At 37.1% G+C, this 25,995-nt stretch overlaps 1 protein-coding gene across 3 annotated transcripts; it reads left to right on the top strand.

The window, feature by feature from the left end:
* Nucleotides 1-35: 35 nt before the first annotated feature.
* On the top strand, nucleotides 36-25,753 carry Pur-alpha (Purine-rich binding protein-alpha). Of its 3 annotated transcripts, none has more exons than XM_029318914.2 (7): nucleotides 36-726; nucleotides 5,321-5,371; nucleotides 17,981-18,099; nucleotides 18,392-18,494; nucleotides 18,720-18,850; nucleotides 19,087-19,314; nucleotides 19,904-25,753. In XM_029318914.2, the coding sequence occupies exons 1-7, from the start codon at nucleotides 690-692 to the stop codon at nucleotides 20,135-20,137; spliced, it is 903 nt and encodes a 300-aa protein (XP_029174747.1). In that variant the 5' UTR covers nucleotides 36-689; the 3' UTR covers nucleotides 20,138-25,753. The 3 variants fall into 3 exon arrangements, with proteins under 3 accessions (XP_029174747.1, XP_029174628.1, XP_029174692.1); XM_029318795.2 differs by lacking the exons at nucleotides 36-726; nucleotides 5,321-5,371 and adding exons at nucleotides 12,182-13,098; nucleotides 13,188-14,633; XM_029318859.2 differs by lacking the exons at nucleotides 36-726; nucleotides 5,321-5,371 and adding an exon at nucleotides 12,190-14,633 and having other exon boundaries at nucleotides 18,720-18,838.
* The last annotated feature ends 242 nt before the right edge of the window (nucleotides 25,754-25,995 follow it).

Here is a 25,995-nt window from a genome sequence, read left to right as displayed (position 1 = left end):
CGCCAACGCGCGCGCGCGTCGCAACTCACTCACACACTCACTCGCGCTCTCGCGGAGCGGGAGAAGCGAGACAGCGAGTGTGCGTGCGTGCGAGCGCAAGTCGGGCAGCAGCGCGAGGCGAGCGTGCGGTAGAGAGCGGCGGTGTGTGTCGGCGTCAGAGACCGAGCGAGCGAGCTAGGCGAGAGCGCGTGCCGTGGTGGTGGTGGTGAGACGAGGTGACTGGGTGAGTGCCGAGTGGACGGACGGTCGGTCTCGGTCGGTCGGTCGGTCGGACGGTCGGCGGTCGCGGGCCGAAGGTGTGTGAAGGAAGGAAGGAAGGAAGAAACGAAGGAAAGGAAGAGGAAAGGAAGTGCAGGAGTTCGCACGAGTGCCGTGCCGGAGAAGAGAGCGAAGGGATTATATATATATATATATATATATAGTTTTTGTGTGAGAGAGAAGGGCTCGATTGTCGTCAACGTCGTCTTCGTCGTTGTCGTCGGCGGAGAGCTCTCGCGCGCAAGCCTCCAAGTGTGTGTGCATCGAAGAGGGATCTCCTTCTCTTTCTCTTTCTCTCTCTTTCTCTCGCCTGTTCTTCTCGCGCTCTCCGATCGCCGGGGGGCCCCGCCGCTGAGAAGAGAGACGTCAAGGGACGACGACGCGTGGAGGAGAGTTTTTCACCAAGAGAGGAGCGTGCCGCGACAAGCGCAATGTCCGACCGGGAGAGCCTGGACGATCAGCCGCAAAGTAAGGAAACGCCAGCCGGCAGCGGAATAAGCGCCGATCCCGCTTCTCTCTCTCTCTCTCTTCTCTTTCTCCTCCATCTCGTTCAAACCCTGGCGGCGTCCAGCGGACGAAACGTGTACGCGGATCGCACCGCTAACCGACATCTTTTTTTTTTTTTTTTTTCATTCTTTCCTCCCATTCCCTCGTGACGTTACTCTTTAGGATTGTGATTCTCCCGCGACGTGCGAACCTCGAAGGAGACGTCCCGAAATTCCCTTCCCTCCCACCGTGCTCCGTCTCGCTCGCGCGGGCCCCGGGAAACGGTGGTGTTGTGTTTTATTCCCTATCGCGAGGAAATCGAGAGCGTGGGGCCGTAGGGTGCCGTCAGGACGAGGAGCGTCATCCGCGAGGAGCTCCTCCGGTCGCCTGTCAAAGTCGCGTCGCGCGCGACCGAGAATCGCTATTTTTCCCAACGGCACCCAGGATCCAAGATGGCCGAGTGCATGTCGGCCGAGAGGATAGCCCCTCCGCTCTCTCTCTCTCTTGCTCCTTTGCCCGCGAGTCTCTCCCCTCTCGCTCTTTTTCCGTCTCCGTCCGTCTCTCGCGCGAAGTCGAATATTCGCAACTTCCGACGTTGCCGTCGCAATGCCGGGTTTCGTCTTTTTTTTTTTTTTTTTTTTTTTTTTTTCCTCGAAACAAGCGCCAGAACGACGACGATAACCGTCTGGAGTCGCGAGGGAGCGCGAGAAAGTGTGATGTAATATTCGGCTTTGATCCACATTTATCTGTCTATTTATCTATCTAGTCGACGCGCGCAAGCGAGTAAAACGGAAACCGAGCGTTCGAGCCGTGTAAATTTCACACGTATTCGCACGACCGATCCCTCCCCCCCTCCGGGTATTCCCCTTCCTCTATCTCTCTCTCTCTCTATCTTCTTCGTGTGTCGCGTAACGCGGCGTCTTTTGACCTCGAAACGAAAAGGAGCTACGACGAATAGGAGCGCCTCCGATAGGATGATGGAGCGCACGAAAAACTCCTCTCGCGTGTCCGAAAGATATATTCGATATTCTCCGTCTCTCTCGCTTACTCTCTCTCCCTCTCGCTTTCTTTCCCGCGCGCACCTTCTTCCGTTCCTAACCTCTTTTTCCGCGCCTCGTGTGAGCGCGCGACATTGACACCTTCTCGCTTTCGGTTCTTTTATTTCCTCATCCGTCCGTCCTTTCTCGTCTGTCATTTCTCAGTCGAGTAAATTAAGACGGAGCGAAACTAGAGCGCGAATTAATTCCGGTCTTATGAAACCGTTCGGAAAGATTTCCGATCGGAATTCATTTTGTTCTTCCATCGATGATAGTATAAAAAATCTAGGGAACATGAAATGATTCCGATCTTTTGGAACAGTTCCGATTCCGGAAATCTTTTGGAACAGTTTCATAATAGGTACCCTGGATACCTATTATGAAATTATTGTATAATGGGTTTGGAAGGGTTTCCGATTGACATTCATTTTGTTTTTCCCTAAGCAATAAGAAATCTAGGGAAAATGAAATGACTCCGATCAATCTTTTGGAACAGTTTCATAATAGGTTCCCTGGATACCTATTATGAAATTATTGTATAATAGGTTTGGAAGGGTTTCCGATTGACACTCATTTTGTTTTTCCTTAAGCAATAAGAAATCTAGGGAAAATGAAATGATTCCGATCAATCTTTTGGAACAGTTTCATAATAGGTTCCCTGGATACTTATTATGAAATTATTGTATAATAGGTTTGGAAGGGTTTCCGATTGACATTCATTTTGTTTTTCCTTAAGCAATAAGAAATCTAGGGAAAATGAAATGATTCCGATCGGAAATCTTTTGGAACAGTTTCATAATAGGTTCCCTGGATGGATACCTATTATGAAATTATTGCATAATAGGTATCCTGGGTGCCTAGTATGAAACTGTTCGGAAGGGTTTCCGATTGAAATTTATTTTGTTTTCCCTAAGCAATAAGAAATCTAGGGAAAATGAAATGATTCCGATCGGAAATCTTTTGGAGCAGTTTCATAATAGGTACCCTGGATGGATACCTATTATGAAATTATTGTATAATAGGTTTGGAAGGGTTTCCGATTGACATTTATTTTGTTTTTCCCTAAGCAATAAGAAATCTAGGGAAAATGAAATGATTCCGATCAATCTTTTGGAACAGTTTCATAATAGGTTCCCTGGATACCTATTATGAAATTATTGCATAATAGGTATCCTGGGTGCCTAGTATGAAACTGTTCGGAAGGGTTTCCGATTTGTTTTTCCCTAAGCAATAAGAAATCTAGGGAAAATGAACTTATTCCGATCAATCTTTTGGAACAGTTTCATAAAAGGTACCCTGGATTCCTATTATGAAATTATTGTATAATAGGTTTGGAAGGGTTTCCGATTGACATTCATTTTGTTTTTCCTTAAGCAGTAAGAAACCTAGGGAAAATGAAATGATTCCGATCGGAAATCTTTTGGAACAGTTTCATAATAGGTACCCTGGATGGATACCTATAATGAAATTATTGTATAATAGGTATCCTGGGTGCCTATTATGAAACTGTTCGGAAGGGTTTCCGATTTGTTTTTCCCTAAGCAATAAGAAATCTAGGGAAAATGAACTTATTCCGATCAAAATCTCTTTCATGCTTTATAACCCAGTAAGCAAAAAATCATTGCTACAACGTTATTATTGTTGTCAAGAATATAGTTTTTAACATTGTATGCAACATTATTATGAACAAACTTTGACATCGATTTAGAGGTTTCGGTAATGTTAAAATATTTTATTAATATTTTGAGCAATATATGTTATTAAATAATATTTTTAAAATATTTATAAAACATCAGTTAAAATATTTTTTTAGAATATTTATTAATAATATTTTAAACATATATTTATAAAACATTATATCATAACGTTTAGAAAATTTATATAAAATCAACATTATAAAATGTTGATTAAATATTTCTTGCTTACTGAGAATAGGCATCAGGGTATTTATTATGAAATTATTTTATAATAGGTCTATTATGAAACTGCTCAGAGAGGTAAATTCCGATTGGAATTTATTTTGTTTTTCTCTAGATAATATAATAAAATATGTAAGGGAAAATGAAATTGTTTCGATCGGAAATCTTTTTCAACAGTTTTATAATAAGCATCCAGGGTACCTATTATGAAATTGTTTTATAATAGGTATCCTGGGTAGCTATTATGAAATTGTTTTATAATAGGTATTCTGGGTACCTATTATGAAACTATTTGGAAAAGTTTCTGATCGGAATTTATTTTATTTTTCCCTTAATAATATAATATAAAATCTAGGGAAAATAAATTATTCCGATTGAATAATCTTTTTAAACAGTTTTATAATAGGTCTCCTGGATACCTATTATGAAACTGTTTGAAAGGGTTTCCGATTAGAAATTATTTTATTTTTCCCTAGATAATAAAAAATCTAGGAGAAAATGAAATTATTCCGATCGAAAATCTTTTTAAACAGTTTCATAACAGATACTCTGGCACGAGACGATAGGAATTGCAGAACGATTTGCGAAAGTTCACTTTTTTTTTTATATTAATCGGAAATTGAATCGATAGAATTTGCGGATTTCACGCTGATACACGAGAATGTAATTTATATGTATAGGTTTCGGCTTAATATTTCGCTGAACGTATAAAGTGCTTGAAAATAGAACGGCAACATGTACATATTCTCTGATCTCTCTCTCTCTCTCTTTCGAGACATAAAAGGATAAAGCTTGAGAATAAGCTTGTCGAAATGTGTAGAAAACTACGAACAAATTGTATTTCTTTTTCTTTATCGGCGATTGTAAACGTTGCATAGAAATTAGCATAAGATAATATGTTGCTGTCTCGTTTGAAACTCTCTTCGAAAATTATGTAACTTTCAGCATAACGAAATCAATATTGATAAATATTCTGTCGCGTTTCGTGCAAATTTCATCGGAGTGAAATATCATTGTAACCTGGCTCTCTCATAAACTGTATGTAATTCTATTCCGTATATATATATGTATGTTGCTTACGGGGGTTATCGGGCTGAAAATTTATTCATATTTTGTTACAATGAAAATTGTATGTGCATCGCTCATATTTATTACGGCGACGTTTCGCTGCGTTTGCAGTACTTTGAAAGCAATAATTTTACAATCAAAAGCGCGCTATCTTTATCTCGAATATAATTATTATATTACAAAGAGAGATCGGCGATTGTACACATTAATATAACCATATACAGTTATACATATATATATATATATATATATATGCCCCAACGAGCGAGATTTTATTTTTATAACGAAAAACGATCAAAGTCGTTGATTGGTATTAAATTTTGCGACAAATGTTTTGAAACAATTGCAACTTCAAAAAAAGAAATGTGCCAGTCGAACGTGGAGTTCTGATTTATTTATTTTATTTGTTTACTTCGTTGTGCAATTTTCACAGAATATAAAGAGTCTCGCTAGTTGCAACTCCAATAAATTTTTAAAAATAAATTTGTACTGCTTATACAAGTGCTGCTGCTATTATTCCGTTAATTAATTATTTTTGTTTCATTTTGCTAGAATATGGAAACCCAGGCGGCATGGATGCTGGAGGTGCTGACTTTGATTCCGGTGAGTACTTTACTGTGCACATAGTAATGGAAGGGGTAAGTGAAGGAGAATATATGTTGTATTTCCACAAAACTTTCCAGTAATCTATGCCTGAGGCGATTTACATTAAACGACGCATGAATGAACGTTATTAAGCTCTACTATATAACAATACGTTCAATATTTAACTCAACGTTTTTTAAATATTGTACGTGTAACTTTTGTGTTCACTTATCTCGTCGATTAATTAAAATATTAAACTTGTCTTATTTTATATTTTAAATACGTATAAAGAAGTTTGAGAAGGAATGTGGAGTCACGATATTTTTTGCATCTAAGTGCAAATAAAAATAAATATTTATATACAGGGTGTATCTGAATAAGTCGAAAAATTTTAGGAAATGATTTTTTTACCAAAAATTAAGGGGGGTTTCTTATATAAACATATACTCTTACATCCCTCTCTGAGGAGTAACATGTTTTTTCAAAGAGGGAGGTAAAAATAAGTTTTTATTTATTTTTTTTTCCAAGTTTTATTTTTTAAATTTGGCTGAATGTGAGAAAAAAATCAATAAGAGGTATAAGAATATATGTTTATATTACTCTGTATAAATATATTGTATTTGCAGGTACATTAAATGTATCGCATAATTTTCAAAATGATTTAACATGTATATATAAATTGAGAAAAATATCTTTCTGAACTTGAAAACTTTAATAATATGAGAACTTTAAGAATGATAACTGAAATAAAAAAACATGAAAAGATTGACGTATAGGAAATGCATGATGCATTCAATTATATAATTGAGACACACGAGAATCCTATTTTTCACATATCACCTTTCAACTTGTCCAAGAATATTTCTCAAATTACTATCAAGAAGAAAGATGACTTTGAAAACCTACTTAATTATACGAACAATCTCTTTGTCGCATCCGCTTTCTCGAGAGACGCGAAAGAAAATGAAACAGTCGGGGAAGATGGATCTGACAATGAGACAGATTTTTGCGGAACGGAATACGGAGCGGAAGCGGGACGCGACTTGACGCGGCGCGCGCGGCAGTGGGGCGCCGGTACTGGAGCGCAGTCAGCTGGTCGTGACGTCACGCGCCATGTCGTCGGCGGCTCGGGCGCAATAGTGGGGGGCGATCGTCTCGCGCGCGCCGTGATTTAAAACGCGCAGTCACGTGGCGGCGTATCGCTCGTACGCGCGCGGATTGGCCGGGCCGCCACCACCATGGCTCCGCGCGCATTCCAACGACATGACGGCGGGCTCCATGAATGACCGGCACGTCATTCGCGTATTACGATTTCACGGATCGACGGCGGATTACATATACGCGCGTATCGTCGTCGCCGACGACCATTTTCGTCGTAATATATATATACCGATCGCGTAGGCGCGAGATCGGTTTTCGCCGGAACAACTTTGTCGGAAGTATGCACACGATGACGCGGATAATAATCATCGGTCCCTCCGCGCGCGAAACGCGATGTGTCATTGTACGATGATGACTATACGACCGGCATGCCGGCGTTTTTTTTTCTCCTTTTCCTCTTCTTCGTTCTCTCAGTGCGTCGCGTACTCGTTTCCGCGAATACTTTCACGCGAGGTCTTTCCTCGTATAGCGCGCCATTTGCTAATCTCGCTGACGCGGTGATAGTCTTCGCGGAGCCTTCGTCGGAAAGCAGCGGGCGAAAGCGCGTTTCGTTCGATTTTTAACATATGGAAAAATCGAGAAAAAATATCACTCGCGTATATAATCGCGCGCTCGAACTCCGTGTTTAGTCGTGACCATGGAAACGCGACGATTGGCGCGTAAAGCGCTCTCATCTCGCGGCACGGTATCTTTAACCTGCTTCTCTTTACTGCAACTTGAAGCGTTCGAGATGCAGTATTAGAAAGCCGAGTGCACGTGGAAGATAAATCGCAAGTGTATCGAGGACTATCTCGAGTGTGTATATATTTTTACCGAGAAAATCTCATTCATTTATCGCGAGTGCCACGAGCCGGCCAATCGCGATGCCTCGGTGACACTTGGAATTTATAAGTCCAAGACGAGTGTATGATACGGTTCTTGTCGATCTCTGCGGATGTGGAAAGAGCTGGCGATAAACGGTACCGAGAACTCTGCGGTCTTGATTCGTTCAAAATAATCTCTCGCATCTCTATTATTATCTACGAACGTACGAAGGGACGTTTGCGCGAGATTTACGTCAAAAGATTCATTCATCATTTTACTTCCTCCTGAAAAAATTGCAATTTTCGCCGAAAAATAAATAAATCTCACGTCTATCGAACTTCGCGCCATTGAGAGACTCGATTGATGAATGGGATTCGCGTTCGAAGCTCGAATCGATGAAAAATAAAAAGTGTAGAAAGAGGAGGGATCTGTATTGTATATTACGAAACTTTAATAGAGAGAAATATTTCACGACTTAAAATATTATATAAATTTGTCTTCCTTGAATTTTTTTATACACGTGATACAATTTATAGACAAAGTGAACTATAGATACATTATTTAAGTGACGTTAGAAAGTGACACGTGCAATTAGTTCCTTATAAAAAGTGTCATTCGAAGAAACCGATTTCGAGATTTCGCGCCAAATCATTTGATGATGGAAGAAATCGTGGAAGGGTCACAGAATGATGATGGGAATTCGAAAGACTGGGGCGACACTATGGAAAGGATACAGTATTGGTATCCGGAAGGTATTCTTGCTTTTAAAAAGACTCTTATAGAGAGATATAAATTTTCCTTTAAAAACAAATTTTTTATACGTATACATTTAAGAAATAAAAAAAAAATTTGTTAAAATTTTTTTTTAAGTTAAGGAGGGTTTCTTATATAAACATACTCTTATATTCCTCCTTGAAAAGTTACATTTAAAAAAAAAATTTTTTTAATATAAGAAACCTCCCTTTATTTAAAAAATGTAAAAGAATGTTTTTTTGTTTCTTAAATGTATATTGAAATAGCGGAAATACCGGGGGATAATACGTACGTTCTTTCATACGTCATTCCATGCGTATCGAATAGAGACAGACGCTAGACCTGAATCACGCGTGTGATTCATTGACGCGTTCTTTCCGAGAATCATTTCTGATTCAGGTCTTACGGCAAACGTAATGTTCGCGTAATTTTGACGTCAATCCTGGTATGTGTATCCGTACATGGAGAGAATTTATCCTTAAAATAATGGTAATCCTGGTATAATATATGATATTGGAAGAATTCCATACGAGTTTCTCTGATTAAATACACAGAAAAAATATTTGTGTGAAATTACATGATTATGCTGAGTTTTTTTTCGACCTAGCATACATGCAATATTGCTACCCATGGAAGATTACAGATTACATGTAATTTCATATGAAATATATTCTTATATATTTTTATAATTAAAAATATTCCACAGAATATGGAATTGCACATAGTAATGTATATAAATGCTATAAAATAAAGTAAAAATAAATTAAAATTACAATTGATTTTTGCATAAAAATAGTAATTTTATCTATATTTTACATATGTTTTTACATTAATATTTGTATTTTTATTTTAAAAAATATGGAAAAAATTACAGTGTTAATTAAGTAATTTTTTCAGTTTTGAACAAGTTATTTCCATGTAAAAGTACATGGATTTTTTAAATGTATTTATTACATTAAAAAATATTAATATGTATATAGTAAAATTAATCGAACATATTTTATATTTTATTGGTAGATATTATTTTTATTGTGGTGTAAATATTTAATCGGAGAAACTTTTCTCTCTAAAATTCTTCCAATATCATATTATTCCACATTAAAAAAAAATTTATTCAATTTGAATAAGTATTTATTTCAATACTGCCAAATTAATCAAAGTCGTTTTCAAAACAAATAAATATTTATTTGTGTCAAATAAATGATTTATTAAGTATTGAAATAAATATTTAATAAATATTTAATTTAATAATTTTTTCAGTGCACGATTATTACCATAATTTTAATTCTAAGAAAATTCTCTCTAAGTAGATAGAATGGATCCATGAAACGGCGTAAAAAATGCATTTCAATTTTACTTTAAAATAAATTGAAAAGGTTCCGATAAAAAAAGCTGAGAGATAAATAGTGCAACTTGTTTTTAAATTCTTCTCTAATTATTTTAAACGGTTCGATCTTTTCTTTGAATCATCCGAATTTTTTACTCGATCTTCTGAAGATGGTCAAAAAAATCTAAACGTATCGAATAATTGAAGGAAAATTTAAAAACAAATTTGTTGCTCTTGTTAGCTCTGTTAGGCCCTTTTCATATCTGATTTTGATTTTATTAATAATATGTGGGTGCCAATATATAAATAAGTCAAACGTATATTTTTACACTGAAATATGTATAAACATCTCATATATATTTGCAAAATTGATTATTTTTAAAATAGGGAGAATATCATCCTGAGAGAGGATACTCTCTCTTATTATGGAAATACGTCTCATATTTTTGCAAAAATAGATAGCGGCTAGAGAAGAGAGAAAGAGAGAGAGATGAGTATATCCTCCCACATAGGCGAGCTTTCAATCACAATTTTGCATATAAAAAATTGTATTCTAAAATATTTATTTAAAAATTCTGCAATTTTTTCTCTCTTTCTCAGCAGATTGAACGTAATCCTAAAATATTGCACAAACATGAAGAAGCTGGATGATATAAAGCTTGAAATAAACCGTCAATCGCGCTATGAGGAAACAAAATTCGTCGGAAAATTACGTGCTCTTAAATTGACTGCTTCTGAAAACACACTATTGTGTTGGCGGAAAATATTCGCAGTGACTCCACAAAATGCGGATGATTCAAATTGGAATGAAGCTCTCTCTCTCTCTCTCTCACACACACACACACACACGATTAATCTATAAATATCTACATTCCTGCTAAATGCTTTATTATAAACTCGTTTCTGGGAAAAGTTAATGGGAGTAGATACAATATAATAATGAAAATTCCTTCGATATTCGATTAAGAAATCGCTCATTTACTATGATTTCAATTAGAAATCGTCACATTTAAATTATTTAAATTACTTTATTTTTGTTAAAACCGCATATTTCAATTGCATTGAAAATCGAACTTTATCGTTCTTTTCACACTTATGTTTCTAAATTTCATTGGTCTTTGTTACATAAAATGAATTAATTAATTTTAACATAATTAAAACTTTTATAATGATTGTGTGTGTGAGAGAGAAAATAGGTAAATTAATATGAAACTACGTGTCAAAAATATGTACACTTTCCAAATTAATATATGATTGAATATATGAGAGAAACAATAGAGTTGAACAATAAACTGTAATAATAATAATAGCAAACGTTAATATAATTTTATATATTATGGCTAATTGTAATGTTTATTGCTGTTTTCTCTCTGTATCGCTGATTTTTATAAATAATTATAAATCAAATACTGCTGATGCGATACAGAACACCGTTATAACACGATCCCGTAAAAAGGAAAGAAGTGTAATGTTAATGATTTAATGATTATGAATGAATCGACTATCGTGAGTCATATTTGTGTTGCAAATACTCGTATGCTTATGCATATACATTATTTATTATCATTAAAATTAGCAAGTGAAACAAGTGAAGAGAAAAAATAAGTAACGGAACAAGTTTGACTAAAATAGACATTTTTTTTCTAAAAATAACGTTGACAGGTGAAAATTGAAAGATAGGAATTAATTATACGATAACGTAATTTATAAATAATTAAAATTCCATTTGACAAAATATTCTATAAATTCTCTGTTTCTGTCCTATGAAATTTCTGCGGCCACAGATCGCTTCGTTGTAACATAAAACTATTTATTTAAAGCTCTTGTATGGATTCTTACATCAGACAAATAGGATAATAAAGATGGAGACGAATAGACGATGATTCGTTCAGGTTCAGACACCATTTTCTACGAACTGATATTTATCATTCTGATCGTTTTCCATCTAACATAGAAATTTAATTAGATCTTTGAATTAAATATACGATCGTGAAACTTTTATTACAGCTTTAATATATTTATCAAGAGACTAATTGATTAATTTTTGAAAAAAACTGTTCCGATCGATGAAAACTAAAGAAAAATAAAGCTAAAGAATATCGTAATTAAAATAATTATTTATAACGCGGAGAAAATATTAATAACTTATCCATCTTGTCGCTCAGGTCGTTAATTTCGCGAAATTGATCGTTTAAATTTACGCTTTACGCATGAACGTTTGTAGAATTTTTTTCAAGGGAGAGGTCTCCGATTAAAATTTTGTTTCCTAATTTTATCAATTTTTTAATTTTAATTTTTTTATTTCATATAGGAAGATATAATTACAATTTTTTTTATTTCTTATTTCTTATCTTTTATTTTTCTCAATTAAAAAAATTTTAAATTTAATTTAATTTTCTTTTTTTTTTTTTTTTTTAATATTAAATATGCACAAAAATAAATTCCAATTAAAAACCAGAGCAAATGCTTGAAATTTTTACTGATTCCAAGGGGGTAGTTGCCTGGCCCTGCGGATGCCCATGCGCTCTGCGTAAATCTTGGAGAATCTGCATTGCATTCTAATAAACAATCAGCCATCATCCCTAATTCGCGCGGCGTCGACATTCCCCCCGTTCCGATTCGTGCCGGAAACGCCGGATGCTAGTGGGGCAGCGAGACGACGCATTCCGCGGGGAGGGGGGGAGAGAAGGGGGTGACCGCATGGGCGGGTGGGTGGGTGGGTGGGAACGGCGCGGCGAGGAGTCGGCGTTGAGATTCGCGTTGAGGCAGGTCGGAGCGCTACGAGCCTCCGCAAGGCAGAGAGAGAGAAGGAGAGAAAGAGAGATAGATCAATGCACTCGCGGAACTCATTGCCGCAGTCACTCTCGTAGTCCACTCGAAATCCTGGACTAGGTCCTAGAGCCTCGACGGATCCTCCAGGTTCTCATGATAGGTCTCCAGACGCGAGAACCTTAACGTGGAGAAACGTCATCCGGATGAGGTGCTCCACTGAAGGTGGAAACGTTGCTGCGACGACCTGGTGCGATGAACGATGGACGGGGCGAGCGATCGCGAAAGACGAGGCGGTAGGACGACGACGAGGAAGACGTTGAAGACGACGGCGCCAGGTCCGGCTCGCGAAATGGTGGGCGCTCGCGCCCTGTGCAACTGTGCTGTGAAATGCGATATAACGTCGATGCAAGCCGGCGGGTGAGAAGTGGGCGTCTCTGCACACGGACGGACACGCGCTCCAATCGTTAGTCGACGGAGGAATCGTTTATCGACGCTATCCCTAGGAGAGGAATACTCGACCAAGAGTGGAATTTCATCCGCGAGTGTGCTTCTGAAGGAGAAAGAGAGAGAGAGAGAGTCGTCCACTTTTGCGACGAAGAGGAAGAATCCTTTTTTGGATCTGTAGAAACGTCAACGAGGAGAGGATTCCGCTTAAACCAGCTGGAATCACATTGATCGAGTATTGTAGAGATCCCTTCCACATTCGAGTTTGTGACTAATCGATGCAACACAGGCGACCTCGTATCTCGGGCGACCCTTGGAGAAAAGAAGCAAGAGAGAGAAAGGATGCCCAGAATATTTCCTCCTTAAGATCGGAAACTCGGATGCTTCCAAGTGATTCACCGTGCTGAACCACGTCTGATCATCTTTGTTCCGCTCGCGTATACTCGCAAGGGAAGGATTTCGAAAGCGACGATAGCCGAAGAAGGTATTTCCTTCGTGAATTGAATGATGTCACTGACGATTGACCGAGAAACGTCTCACAAGTGTATCATGTATTATTCTGTATGATTCTAGAATTTTTCCCCGGAAACTGTATACCCATGAACGTCGTACAGTTCCATGATTTCCTCCACGTTTCTCCAGGCTGGCAAGAATGATCAGGAGCTTCAATGAGAAGCAGCCAGTCTCCGAGTAATAAATGGTGACCTAGAAGAAACCAAAACCCCGAGGGTGGAGTCCAGAAGAGAGCAAGAGAGAGGATGGCAGCGAGGAGGGACGAAAAGAAAGAGGAGATTCAAGATTACTAGAAGAAGAACAGAGGAAGCTTAAAGAAAATGCGAAGAGGTTACTTCTATTACTCCAAAAGGAAGAATGTATTCGCAAAGGATGGTGTACAATTCTAGAAACTAGTTACACTCCTTCAACGAGAGGAAGGAAGTTCTCGAACACCGTCGTACACACTAACTCGACGAAGGAGGAAGTGACATCGCGTCGAACTGAATCGCGAGCGAGTTGAAAGGTGTCAGGAGGGGTCAGATTCGACGCGGATCGATGTGACACAGTGGCCCGACGTTGACGGTGGATTACGAGAGAATTGCCGGAAAAGCAAGGCGACCCCGAGGGGTGCATCTTGACTTCACGAAAGGTGGTGTCTCGTACAAGGCAAAAGGAAGGGGAATGGCGATGCAACAGTCATCGACCGAGCGGAGAAGGAGACGCCTCCGGGAAATAGAGCAATGGTGAAAGTGCACGGGTCCTCTTTGATCCTCCGCGAGGGACGAGAAGTATCGACAGATCGGGCTATTATACGGAAAGTGACGACTCGGTCAAGGTGGCCTGCCAAGTGGTGGTAGTAGACGCGATTAGAACGCCGGGAGGGTATCTTCTTGAGACTGATGCGGCGATGCGTCGTTCATCGATTGACCCGTCGTCGCGGGTCGTCCTTCGCCAAGGGAACGAGTGGACGGAAAGTCGTCCGCTTGCGAGTACGTCGTCGCAACGATAGCTCGAAGGCTTTTAGATGTTAATACGCTTAGATGGGGCTAGGTGAGATACGCGTGATGACCGAGTTGCCGGAGGACCAACAACGACCTCTTTCGCCAAGTTTACGCGACGAGAGTTATTATGCGCTGAAGAAGCCGAGAGCGAGCGGACGAGAGAGATCGCCCTTCGGACGGACACCGGGATATGGATGTGCCACATAAATGTCACCTTCGGAAGGAGACGTGAATCTCCTCGCGATGAGGGCTGCTCTTGTACGAAGGATTTTTTCGTTGAACGAAGGAGGAGGAAAATAAGGAGGAAGAGCAAGAGAGAGAAATAAGCGGGCATTATTTGTCAGTTAATGCGGTTTCCTCGAATTCTGTGAGTTGTTTAGCGCGACGTCGCGCGGCTCCTTAGGAGAAGGACGTATTATGCACAGGTGCACGGATTACCGTAGTATCGATAGGATGTTCAAGAGCAGGATTTTCCAGGGCGATCTCAGCCCCGTCCCAATTCCAGGCAGCCTGCAACAATCCAGTACGTAGTAATGTAGCGCAGCGGAAAGCCACGCTAAGCCGCGTTACATCGATCGATCCCTTCTCGAGAACGCGGCTCCTTTGCGCACGAGATCTCTCTGCAATCCTTTCATTCTTCGTCTGCGATCGATTCCCAAGATCTTCGATCCATTGTTATACAATCGAGCATTTTTCTCATTACAATAACCTTGATGCTTGATAATACATATGTTTTGACGAGAACGATCGATCCTTTAATTAATTATCGGTATTTAGGTAAAGAGATAATAAGAACTAAACGCGAGTAAAAGACTTCTAATTAATAAAATAATTTTAGGCAATATTTATTGGTTTAAAATTAAATCTTACAATTATTAATATAAAAATTACTGTTAATATAGAAATAAAATTATCAACTATTTTCTCTGTGGAATTTATTTAAACAGTTTCTTTGGAGGATTTTTTCAGAAAACTGTAGAGAAAACTTTATATTGTAGACAATTTAAAAGATATTTTTTTTTTATCATATTTATGTTATTATTTCTTTTAATATAATTGTTGATTTCCATTTTATTTGGTTTTATTCCATCGTATACTTTTTATTATATTTTCAAAAATTCATTCGGCATGCGAATATACTTTAAGATAGAATGATTAATCTTGTAATATTTCTAGTAAAAAAAGATATCGCAGAAAGTGACTCCACAGTAATTTTTCACTTTGTCAGCTTATGTATTAAAATATACGCGTGCAAGCGATGCGAGGCAATAATAGAAATTAATTGCTTGAAATTAATATAAAGAAAAATATCGTTCTAGCATCTCATGATTTTCCTCGAAAGTAAATTTATTAGCATAATAAATAATCTATTCTTGACAGAAAGATTAATAGTTTCCATTACACCAAGACCTGGTTGTGATGTTTTCTGTTGACACATATAATTCATTCTATAATCACTCGAGGTGATGCTTCATGTTTAATGAAACAGGATCAGCTGTCATAGAAAAGATAAAAAATTTAATTTGGAGGATTTGAAGGTCCTATTCGGGAACAAACGATTAAATTTTCCAAAAAAGTATCTGTCTTTCGTCCGTTGTAGATTTGCACACGAAGATAATTTTCTCATAGAATTTACCCTGAAAAATCATGGTAATTATGATATTATAGTTTCTCTGATTAGTATTTAAACAATAAAAAATTAATAATATGTACATAATAAAATTAATTGAACATATTTTATATCTTATTGTGGTAGGTATTAATATTTTTATTGATATTGATCTCATTTTCTTTTTGCAAATTAAAATAAATATTGAAAACTTGAGATTATTTAACGATACAAAATTGCACTTGAGATCAATCATTTTGAACCTATGAAAAACATACAAATGGAAGAAAAATTATTTCATCATTACTTTATCAGATTAATTTCGACGTGAATGTTTTAAAATTATTAATATAAATTAATGATACTTTTATGCAAATTATTTTTCCTAATATTAATCGATAAATATATTAATATGTACATAGTAAAATTAATCGAACATATTTTACATCTTATTGCGGTAGATATGAATATTTTTTATTGTGGTAAAAAATATATTAATCCTAGAAACTCTTGTAAAATTCTTCGAATACCATCCCACGATTTTCAGGGTAAATTCCAAGAGACAATCTCACCGTGCATCAGGCTGGTTCTCGGGGTCCAGTAAACCCGAGTTCGGGAATGAATAGTATTTGCTCGCACAACAGGATATTTCGGGATAAGAAGGGAGAACAAGCAGGTAGCATAAAAAAGCACTAGGAACATATCTGGTCATGATAGTGGGGCACCAAAGAGGTCGTCGACCTCTCCTCTGGCGCAGCTGTTATTGATCGATGAGGACTAGCAACATCGCTCTGGCGCGTGTTATAGCCGCTTGTTCTATCTCGGACAGGATAAACCGTTTGCTCGGACCCAGTTCTAACGGCCGCTCGAGTATCCTCAGCTTCTTCCTGAAACGAGATTTCAAGATCGCTTTGCTAAGCCGGACTAAGAGGGAGAGAAAGAGAGAGAGAGAGAGACGTGACCCGAGAAAATCCAACGGAGGGGATCGAGCGTAGAGTGACCTAATAAACACTGGGTCACCTCTTTACCAACCACTGACGGGGACAACCCAATGTCTCTCCCTCTCTTTGTCCCTGTCGATCCCTTCTACGTTGCTCGTCTCCGTCAAACCGTCGCGCGCATAATTGAGCAACGTGGAAAAAAATCGATTCAATAATGTACGCGTGTTTGCGACGAGTATTTTAATGTACGGCTTCTTAAGTCTCAATAATGTGACTTTTTTTCATTAATTCTCTGATCTAAAGAACAATTTTTGTTCTCTCTTTCGCCAACTTATATCTTGTCGATATTTAAGTTTCTTAAGAAACCGATTATTGATTTTTTTATATATTTATGTAATTAATTATATATTATAATTTTAATGTATAGCTTCTTAAGTCTCAATAATGTGATTTTTTTAATTAATTCTGATCTAGAGAACAATTTTTATTCTCTTTTTCGCCAACTTGTATCTTGTCGATATTTAAGTTTCTTAAGAAACTGTTATTGATTTTTTTACATATTAATAATATAACAATCTTAAATATTTAGAGAGAAATGTTTAGGAATAATTGATTTAATAATTGTGCTATGTAGATTTGACAACGTTAGGAAAACAATTCGAATACTCGCAGTATTGATCTCATTCTCTTCTCGCAGATTTAATAATAAATATTGAAAACTTGAGATTAATTTGACGGATGCAAAATTGCACCTGAGATCAATAATTTTTTACATACGAATGGAAGAAAAATTATTGTATTAGATTAATTTCAGCGCGAATATTAACAGAATTATTAATATAGATTAATGAGGCTCTTATGCAAATTAGTTTTCCTAATATTATCTGATAAAATAAAAATGTTTATTTTAAATATTATTAATAGACATGCCATTTAAAAGATAATATTCATTGTGTATATTTTCTTGCATAATTTTGCAAACTTTCTTATATGTTTATATTTTACTTGCTAATGTTCAATTTCTGTTTAATTTGTCTGTAAATGACTATATTTCTATGGAAAACTTGTGTATTGAAACATAGTAAACTCATTTGTACGTATATATGAGCCATTAAATGTCATTTGTTAAATAGAATGTCACGAAAAAGACTAATACATTGAAATATAGAAGCATTATATGAAACAAAATTGCGTTAATAATATGAGCGAGATGTTAATTTAAGTCCGATTTTGCAACAATTCCAAGTTGCTGTATGTAATATTAATTGTTAATATTGATGAATATATTAATGATATTAATAAATTATGTTTGTATTATAGGTCAGCAGGGCCAGCAGAGTGAGCAGGAACTGGCGACGAAAATGTTGCAAATTCAAAGCAAAAGATTCTACCTTGACGTAAAACAAAACAGACGTGGAAGGTTTATCAAAGTCGCTGAGGTATCATTCTATCTTTTAACTTTAGACTCTATGAGAGAAAAAAAATCAATTACTAATATATGATTTACCTTTTTTATCGATTTATTTATTTTTTTATTAATTTTTATTGATTTAGATTCTAATACTATAAAATTACATGATTAAGATGATACGTATTTGTTGTGAAGTGCTTCCAAATTTTTTTTTTACAAATTCGCTTTGTTAAAATTATAAAAATATTATACAATCTGATCTATCGACGCGAGAAATCGCTTCTAATACAATAGTTTTTACATAATAATTTTTGTTTCAGATTGGAGCGGATGGAAGAAGAAGCCAAATCTATCTGGCACTCAGTACAGCATCCGAATTTCGGGACCATCTGTCGACGTTTAGCGATTTTTACGCATCTCTAGGTACATTATAATATCTATCAACTCAGAAAAGTACAATTTTAATAGCAATTTTAATGTATCAGTTACAACTAATATAAATGAAACACATATATCTTGATGTGGAATCTATCGAGCTCAATATTTTGTAATACCTAAAATTCGTTTAACTTACAATAGTTATACTTGTCTTTATTTTAATGAAAAGAGATACTTGATTGATTTTTGTTTGTGATACTGGATAATTAGGTCCACCAAACCCGGAAAACGTACCAGACGACGGAAAACTGAAATCAGAAATGATGGTGAAGGATAACAGGCGATATTACTTGGACCTCAAGGAGAATTCTCGCGGCCGTTTCCTGCGGGTGAGTCACCCTGTATGTACCAGCCAATATACTTACTTTCTACGCTAAGTCATAAGAGGAATCTGTCGGCTTTTTCAAGAGGTGTGCTCTTTTCGAAGGATGACAAAGACGAATAGAGCTCTTCTAGAGTTGTTGATGAAGAAAGGAATATGTGGATATAAAATGATTACTTGCGTTAGAGAGATACAAATAGCGCAGTGAATCGACATGGAGTGTTTTAAGTATAATGTTCACGTTGCTCTTCTCAGGTATCGCAGACGATAACACGGGGAGGACCTAGAACGCAGATTGCAATACCAGCGCAAGGCATGATAGAGTTTCGCGACGCGTTAACGGACCTTCTCGAGGAATTCGGGACGGACGACGGTGGCTTTAAAGGCGACTTGCCCGAGGGCCGTTACATGCGCGTGGATAGCAAGAATTTCTATTTTGATATAGGCCAGAACAACCGTGGCATCTACATGAGAATTTCTGAGGTACGTGCTATACTCTTGCACGCGGGAAAAAATGCCAAAAAAAATTAATCCACCGAAATTGCGTGAAAATATTTATTTCACCGAGGAAAGATTTACTTCAAATTCACCAAAGAATCTAATAATAATATTATAAGACGTTCTTTTTCTATATATTCACGATTATATTAAGGCTCCTGATTATGTTAGAATTGTGACGTCAGAGAAACCGCTAAAAATATCTTAAATGCTATTTCGAAATAAAAAGATATTTCGATGAAACAACACTTCAGATGGCTTTAGCACACTCTTAAAATATCTCGAAAATTATAAAGGTATAATCAATCAACAGCTGTAACGTGACAAAGTCTGATATCACGAACGTTTTACGATTGTTGATCGACTGTCAAAGAAAAAGAATATAATTTGCGAGGTATTTTAAAAAGTGTGCTAAAGCCATCTGAAATATCTTTTCTCGGCTCTGACGTCACAATTCCAACATATGGCTGACGAGGCCTTAATTAGCAAAATTGATTCTTTTCCTACGTGTAGCTCTAAGAAAGCAAGAAATAAATGTGGGATAATAATGCAAGACGGAACGCGTTCTTTCCAGGTAAAGACAAACTTCAGGACAGCCATCACCGTACCGGAAAAGTCCTGGGCGCGTTTCCGTGATATCTTCGCAGATTATTGCGAAAAGATGAAGGAGGGAGGTGGCGTGAGCAGCAGCGGCGGAGGGAATGTATTGTCCGAGGGGAAGGGCTCGGTGGTGGCACAGGTACCATCGCCATCCTCGAACACACAGCCTAACCCCAATCCAAATTTAGACTCTCCCCTAATCAAGTGAAAAAGGCTTTAACTTAACTCGAACATTTGGGAATTATAACTCGTTTTCAAGTCATTAAGCGAAGTAAAGGAACTTGTCAGAGTCGTCTATGCCATCGTCGGTCATCGTCATTTATTATTCATCGGCTATGACATCGACATGGTCATCGGCATGATCATCGTCATTGTCGCACCGCCATCACCGACACCACATTAACTGTCACCGTCGCCTGTCACCGAGAATATACCGTCATCGTCATCGTCATCGTCATCGCCCACCGTCACATCACACACCGTCACACTTGCCATCAAGCGCGAACACCAAAATAATTCGCCTGAAATAAGGCCATTATATCGCAAAGAGTATCAGCCGATTGTTGAATATATATATTCATACGATCACAGATTTGATAAAAAAAAAGGAAGAAAAAAGACGGGGTGCACGACGGTATATGATTATTAATACGCAAATTAAAATCGGCGCGTCTCGCGAAGATGAAAGAGACGGAAGGATGGGAAAGAGAAATAGATGGTGTGTGTGTATGTGTGTGTGTGCGCGTGTGTGCGTGCGCGTGTGGGTGTGTGTTTGCATGGAGGGAAAACGAGTCACTGCCGCTCGTGCGAATAACACAGAAGATAGATAACGAGGATAAAAAAAAGAGACACGCAACGACGGAGAATCGAGAAATATAATTATTACGCGATATCTTTTTAGGCGAACACGAGTTGCCATCGATTAACGTTATGAGTACTACCGTTCATTTCCTGGTTTTCCGCGAACGCACGTTTGTTTGCTTTTGGCTGAGCTTTTCCTGTACCGATTTTTCATTTTCTCAGACATTCGGAGTACACGTGCGTGCGCGTTTCACGTGTGTGCGTTGAACGAACGAGAATCTTCGAAACGGGAAATGGACTGTAGTGTGGATCACGTTACAATTGAATTTGATCGTTCAGAATTTATGAATAAATAGTTGTTATATTAACGATTATATCACGACGAAAGAGGAGGGAAAAGCGTGTGGTTTGTCGCGAGGGAAAAAAAAAAGGGAAATTGCAGAAAAAGATCTATCGCGTTTACGTAGGCAGTACGTATGTATGTCTCTCTTCGATTTAACCGAAAAGCAAAAATCAATCACAAACCATGCCGCTGTATTTTCGGCGAACACTCGTCGAGCAAAAGTCGCAGATTGCGCGAATGTAGATAAAATATTGCTGAACGCCTCTTGCGACTCCATTGCGTTTTTCTCGACGGTAAAAGAATGCGATTTACTTACAACTGCGGTTAAATTGAACGAAACATAGGAGGTAGGGAAACAGAAAAGGAATGGGAAAATATTCGCGTAAAAATTCGAATATTTATATTACTGTCTGCACCGCGACGTATCGTATACTCGTTTAAAAACTGAACGGCGTCTTTATTAAAAATGTAATGAGATAATATATATAGCGTAGAAGGGAAAAAGGTGAGGGGGGAGAGAAGGAAAAGGGATGGTGTAGCCCGAGAGAATATGAAACCATATATTAATATATATTAATATGTATATTATACAAAGTTAATTATACATATTACGTTTTGTTTCATCGATTCATATGAAAAGGTGTGCACGCGATCATATATATATATATATATATATATATATATATATATATTATATATATATATATATTATTTATATATTGTATATATATATTATATATATATTGTATATATATATTATATATATATATATATATATGTGTGAAAAAGACGCGTAACAGAAATGCGCTTACAAAAATGCAACACACACACACACACACATACATATACATACACACGCATGGACTTATGCACGCAGACATGCAATATACACTTCAAGGAAAAAAAACAACACCGAACACGCAATTTCGATACTCCACACCGAATTCACACAGAATGAAATAACGTTCACGCGCACGACGTATATTCCACACATTGCGAAAAAAAAAAAAAACATATTCCGCCGCAAGGGACAAACGGTACAAGAGACGGTGTACACGTGTATGTAATTATTAAGTTACATAAGTTTGAGCGATGGCCGAGTTCTAACACAATTGCATATTAGGTATGTATTATACGAATGCATAATAGGTATTTATATATAGAATCTATATAACTGTATAATTGTAATGAAATGCCAATGTCCGCGGACCCAGGCAACTGCACAAATCCGTCGACGTGCAATCAATCGAATTGAAACTCCGTCGTTGGACGTTGCAGTTGCTTAGGTCCCTCTTGCCGGACACAGGAAGAAAGATGAGACAAAACGAATGGCACAGAAAGGGAGAAGTGATATTTCAAGATGGATGACGAGGAGAGAAGGAGCGAAAAACAGGAGAATAACACGCAATTGTGTTATCTCTCAAAGGAAAGAGGAAATCTAAATACGCTTCGATTCTGCAACGCTGTGCTAATATCAACACAATGATAAAATATCTATCCGTTCTCTTTTGTGTTTCTTCTGTGATTGAAACGGCAAACCGACATAAATCTATATTTCGCACTGGTGCGAATGAAACGAATATGAGAGACCCATATAGAGGAAGAAAAACACGTAGATATGCGTTTATTAAAAAAAAGTGCTATTTAATTGGGGGACGCGTTCGATTGAGTGCGTGATCAACGCGTTCGCATTTTCGATGAGATATTAAAAAAAAGAATGAGTAAAATTTTATTTATTTTCTAGCGACGAACACTCTCTTATTGCTAACGTATTTCGATATAGTAAAATAATAATTGCCCTTTAGTTTCATTTTCTTCTTGAAAATTTACAATTTCGGCTGGTCTGAATTTACTTAGCACGTAGGTTTCGACGAAAAAAAAATATAAATATGAAGTATAAATCACAATAACAAATTCAAGTACGCACGAGTGGGTGAAACACATTGAGACAAGAACCCCGAACCTCTTCGATTCAAAAATTTACTTTTCTCTTTCTTGCAATCTATTAAACAATCGTTCCTTGATATGGATGTATACACATAAGTATGTAACATGCGTTACATAAATATATATATAATATGTAGTATATATATATATATATATATAAAATCTATTACATATTATATTGCATTTATATGTAATACGTATATAATACATATATATTTATAAAATTTATATTAATTAATGAGAGAAATGGACGAGCTTTATTTCAACAAATTGTTAAGCTCTTACATGTCTGCATTTTTTTACACGTTTCAAAATTTCGGGAAACTTTTTTGTTGAATTGTCCAAGAAAGAGAAGAGGAGAGGGGTCAGAAAAAAACCTGCGATCTGTGCAACAAGCATTGTATATTGTTTGGATGAAGCGTTGTAAACGGAAACTGCAAAGAAGAGGTGTAGAAAAAAATCGTTCACTGGCGCAGATGGTATGACATTGTGATCTATGCAAATTACAAATCACAAAGCAGCCACAAGTAGTAGATATTTAAGATATAAATACACATAAAACACGTACGAGTCTATGGCGACTAGGGAGAGAAAAAAAGAGAGGATACACCCTGTGTTACCGAATGTACGCGCGATAGCGTGCATTTTAACACACGTTATTAAAAAGCGAGGACGACTACAAACGTACCTAACTAAAAAAAAACACAGAGAGGAAGGGAGAAAGAGAGAAACAGATATAAAGAAAACAAAAAAAATGAAGAGATACCGTCTGACACATGTAAGAATAAGCAAAGTAATATAAAAAATGAATGAAAAAAAAAACATGACGCTCCTGCCACGCAGCGAGTCTTTAGACAGCTTTAAGATAATAATTATAAATGATAAAATAATAATTATTAAATAATAACGATAAACTTTCTATATGTTGAATCGTGTCTAGTGAGAGAAGTACTATCGAAGTAAAAAAAGCAACACAAAAAAAAATACTACTATCGCCACACACACACACAACACACACACATACATGAATTAATGCAGTTTATATGACCATTGATTAGTTGTCTCTATCTCGCGCGCGAATGTTCTTTTCTTTTTTTCATAATAATACATAAATATAGCGAGGAAAGAGGGCTGGCTGTTAGAGAAATAGCTTTTGGTGTTTCGTTTGCTGTTTTACGAACAAAAAACGTTGCGCGGTTGGTTGAACGGCGGACCTTTTTGCTAAATGTTATAATGTCCACAAAAGGGTGCCGGAGTTCCACATACCTGTGTTTTTATATATATTCGGTGGAGTTGGAGGACCAACACACCGGAGCTACTGTTATCCATTGTCACGCGCTAATTCTTATCACGTAGGATTTTCATACACGTGCGGATGAATCGCGAGCAACAATTGCGCGTAGCGACATGATATCAGCATTTATATATTGTAAAAAATATATGTATATGTATTCGTTTCCAAAACATCACGTCTTTCATTGCGAGACGACTCGTTGCGCGAAATTGTGGCTTGTAAAAAAAAAAGAAGAAGAAGCGAGGCTTCATCTTCAAGCTGACCTTCATCCAGTATGAAAATCCTGTCGTTGCTGCGAATATTTTTATTATTATCATTATTATTATTATTATTATTATTATTATTATTATTAAGATTATATTGTCATTATTCTTATTATTACGATTATTCTTTTTATTACCGCTATGATTAACTATTAGTATCTATTATATTATCGGAGCGCTGTTGTGTACTGAGGTTGCTAATAACGAAACCAGTCTCGAGCGGACTGATTTCTTTCATTATTATTTTTTTAGCATGCATCACACGACAACGATCAGTCGAGTTTGCGAATTTAATGGCTTTTCCGTTCTCCATCCTTTTTGTTCCTCTCATCCCAATCAATCCCGACACCTCGGTCGAATTCTTCTCTCCTTTTCCTCGCATCTATTTATATAATATATTTATATAACTATATATATTATTTATTTATATAATTATATACAATATAATTGTGTATAATATATATAATATATAATAAATATGTAATTAAATAATTATATATCTAAGCACATCTTCTCTTTGTCTCAGATTCGCGTTTCATCCTTTCTAATGTCAGTCCATAAGGTCTGATATACAGTGTGATTTTGCGAAAGAGACATAGAGAAGCGAATGACAGATGCAAGTCGAAAAGGGAGAGATGAGGAGATTCGAGGAGAGGTCGGATTGATAACATCCAAAACTTCGATCGACGGTGTTAAATTAAACATTAGCTAGATTCTCAATCTGTAGCGGATCGAGCAAGAGTAAAATCATCCATCCTTCCCGATGCGTTGCGTTTTCCCTTTTTCTTTTTCTTTTTTTTTCATTTCCTCCTGGCGCGCTCTCGCGTGTATGCATGCGTGCGTGAATGGGCTAAATCTGTGTGCGTGTTTAAGGCTCGACAATCGAAGCGAGCGAGCGAGCGAGAGTTACTCTTTGTAAAAGGCGAGAGAAGAAAAATTCAGATGAGGAAAAAATTGCCGATTGCGAGGACGATGCGCCGTCGAATTTACGTTTAACACCGCGATTTCTCGGAGGGAGTTATATAACGCAAGAATTATACGTGTCCTTGAAAAACTATTACATTATATCAATAGCGTAACGAAAATCAAAGTTTGTTGTTGCAGAAAAACAGTGAGAATTACTGCGATTGGCCTTTGTATGTCATTTGATTTATTAAAGATAACAGTCTGTTGCAACTTTCAACGTTTTTCATCCTCCCACAAGTGCAAGCATCCTTCTCTCGCATCTCGTTTAGCACGTGTAATTGTATATATATATATATATATATAATTAAGTTGTAATCAATTTAAGACTCCTGGGCCCTCGCCAATCATGTTGGAATTGTGACGTCAGAGGCGAAAAAGCGCACGCTAAAAAAAAGATATTTCGATGGAACATTATTTATTATAATCAATCAACAGCTGTCAAATGACTGTGA

Source organism: Nylanderia fulva, unplaced genomic scaffold (genome assembly GCF_048542155.1).
Source record: "Nylanderia fulva isolate GAGA-0341 unplaced genomic scaffold, ASM4854215v1 Scaffold3, whole genome shotgun sequence".
Classification (NCBI taxonomy): Eukaryota; Metazoa; Arthropoda; class Insecta; order Hymenoptera; family Formicidae; genus Nylanderia; species Nylanderia fulva.
The sequence above is the reverse complement of the archived record's forward strand: the minus strand, read 5'-3'. Positions and strand labels throughout refer to the sequence as shown.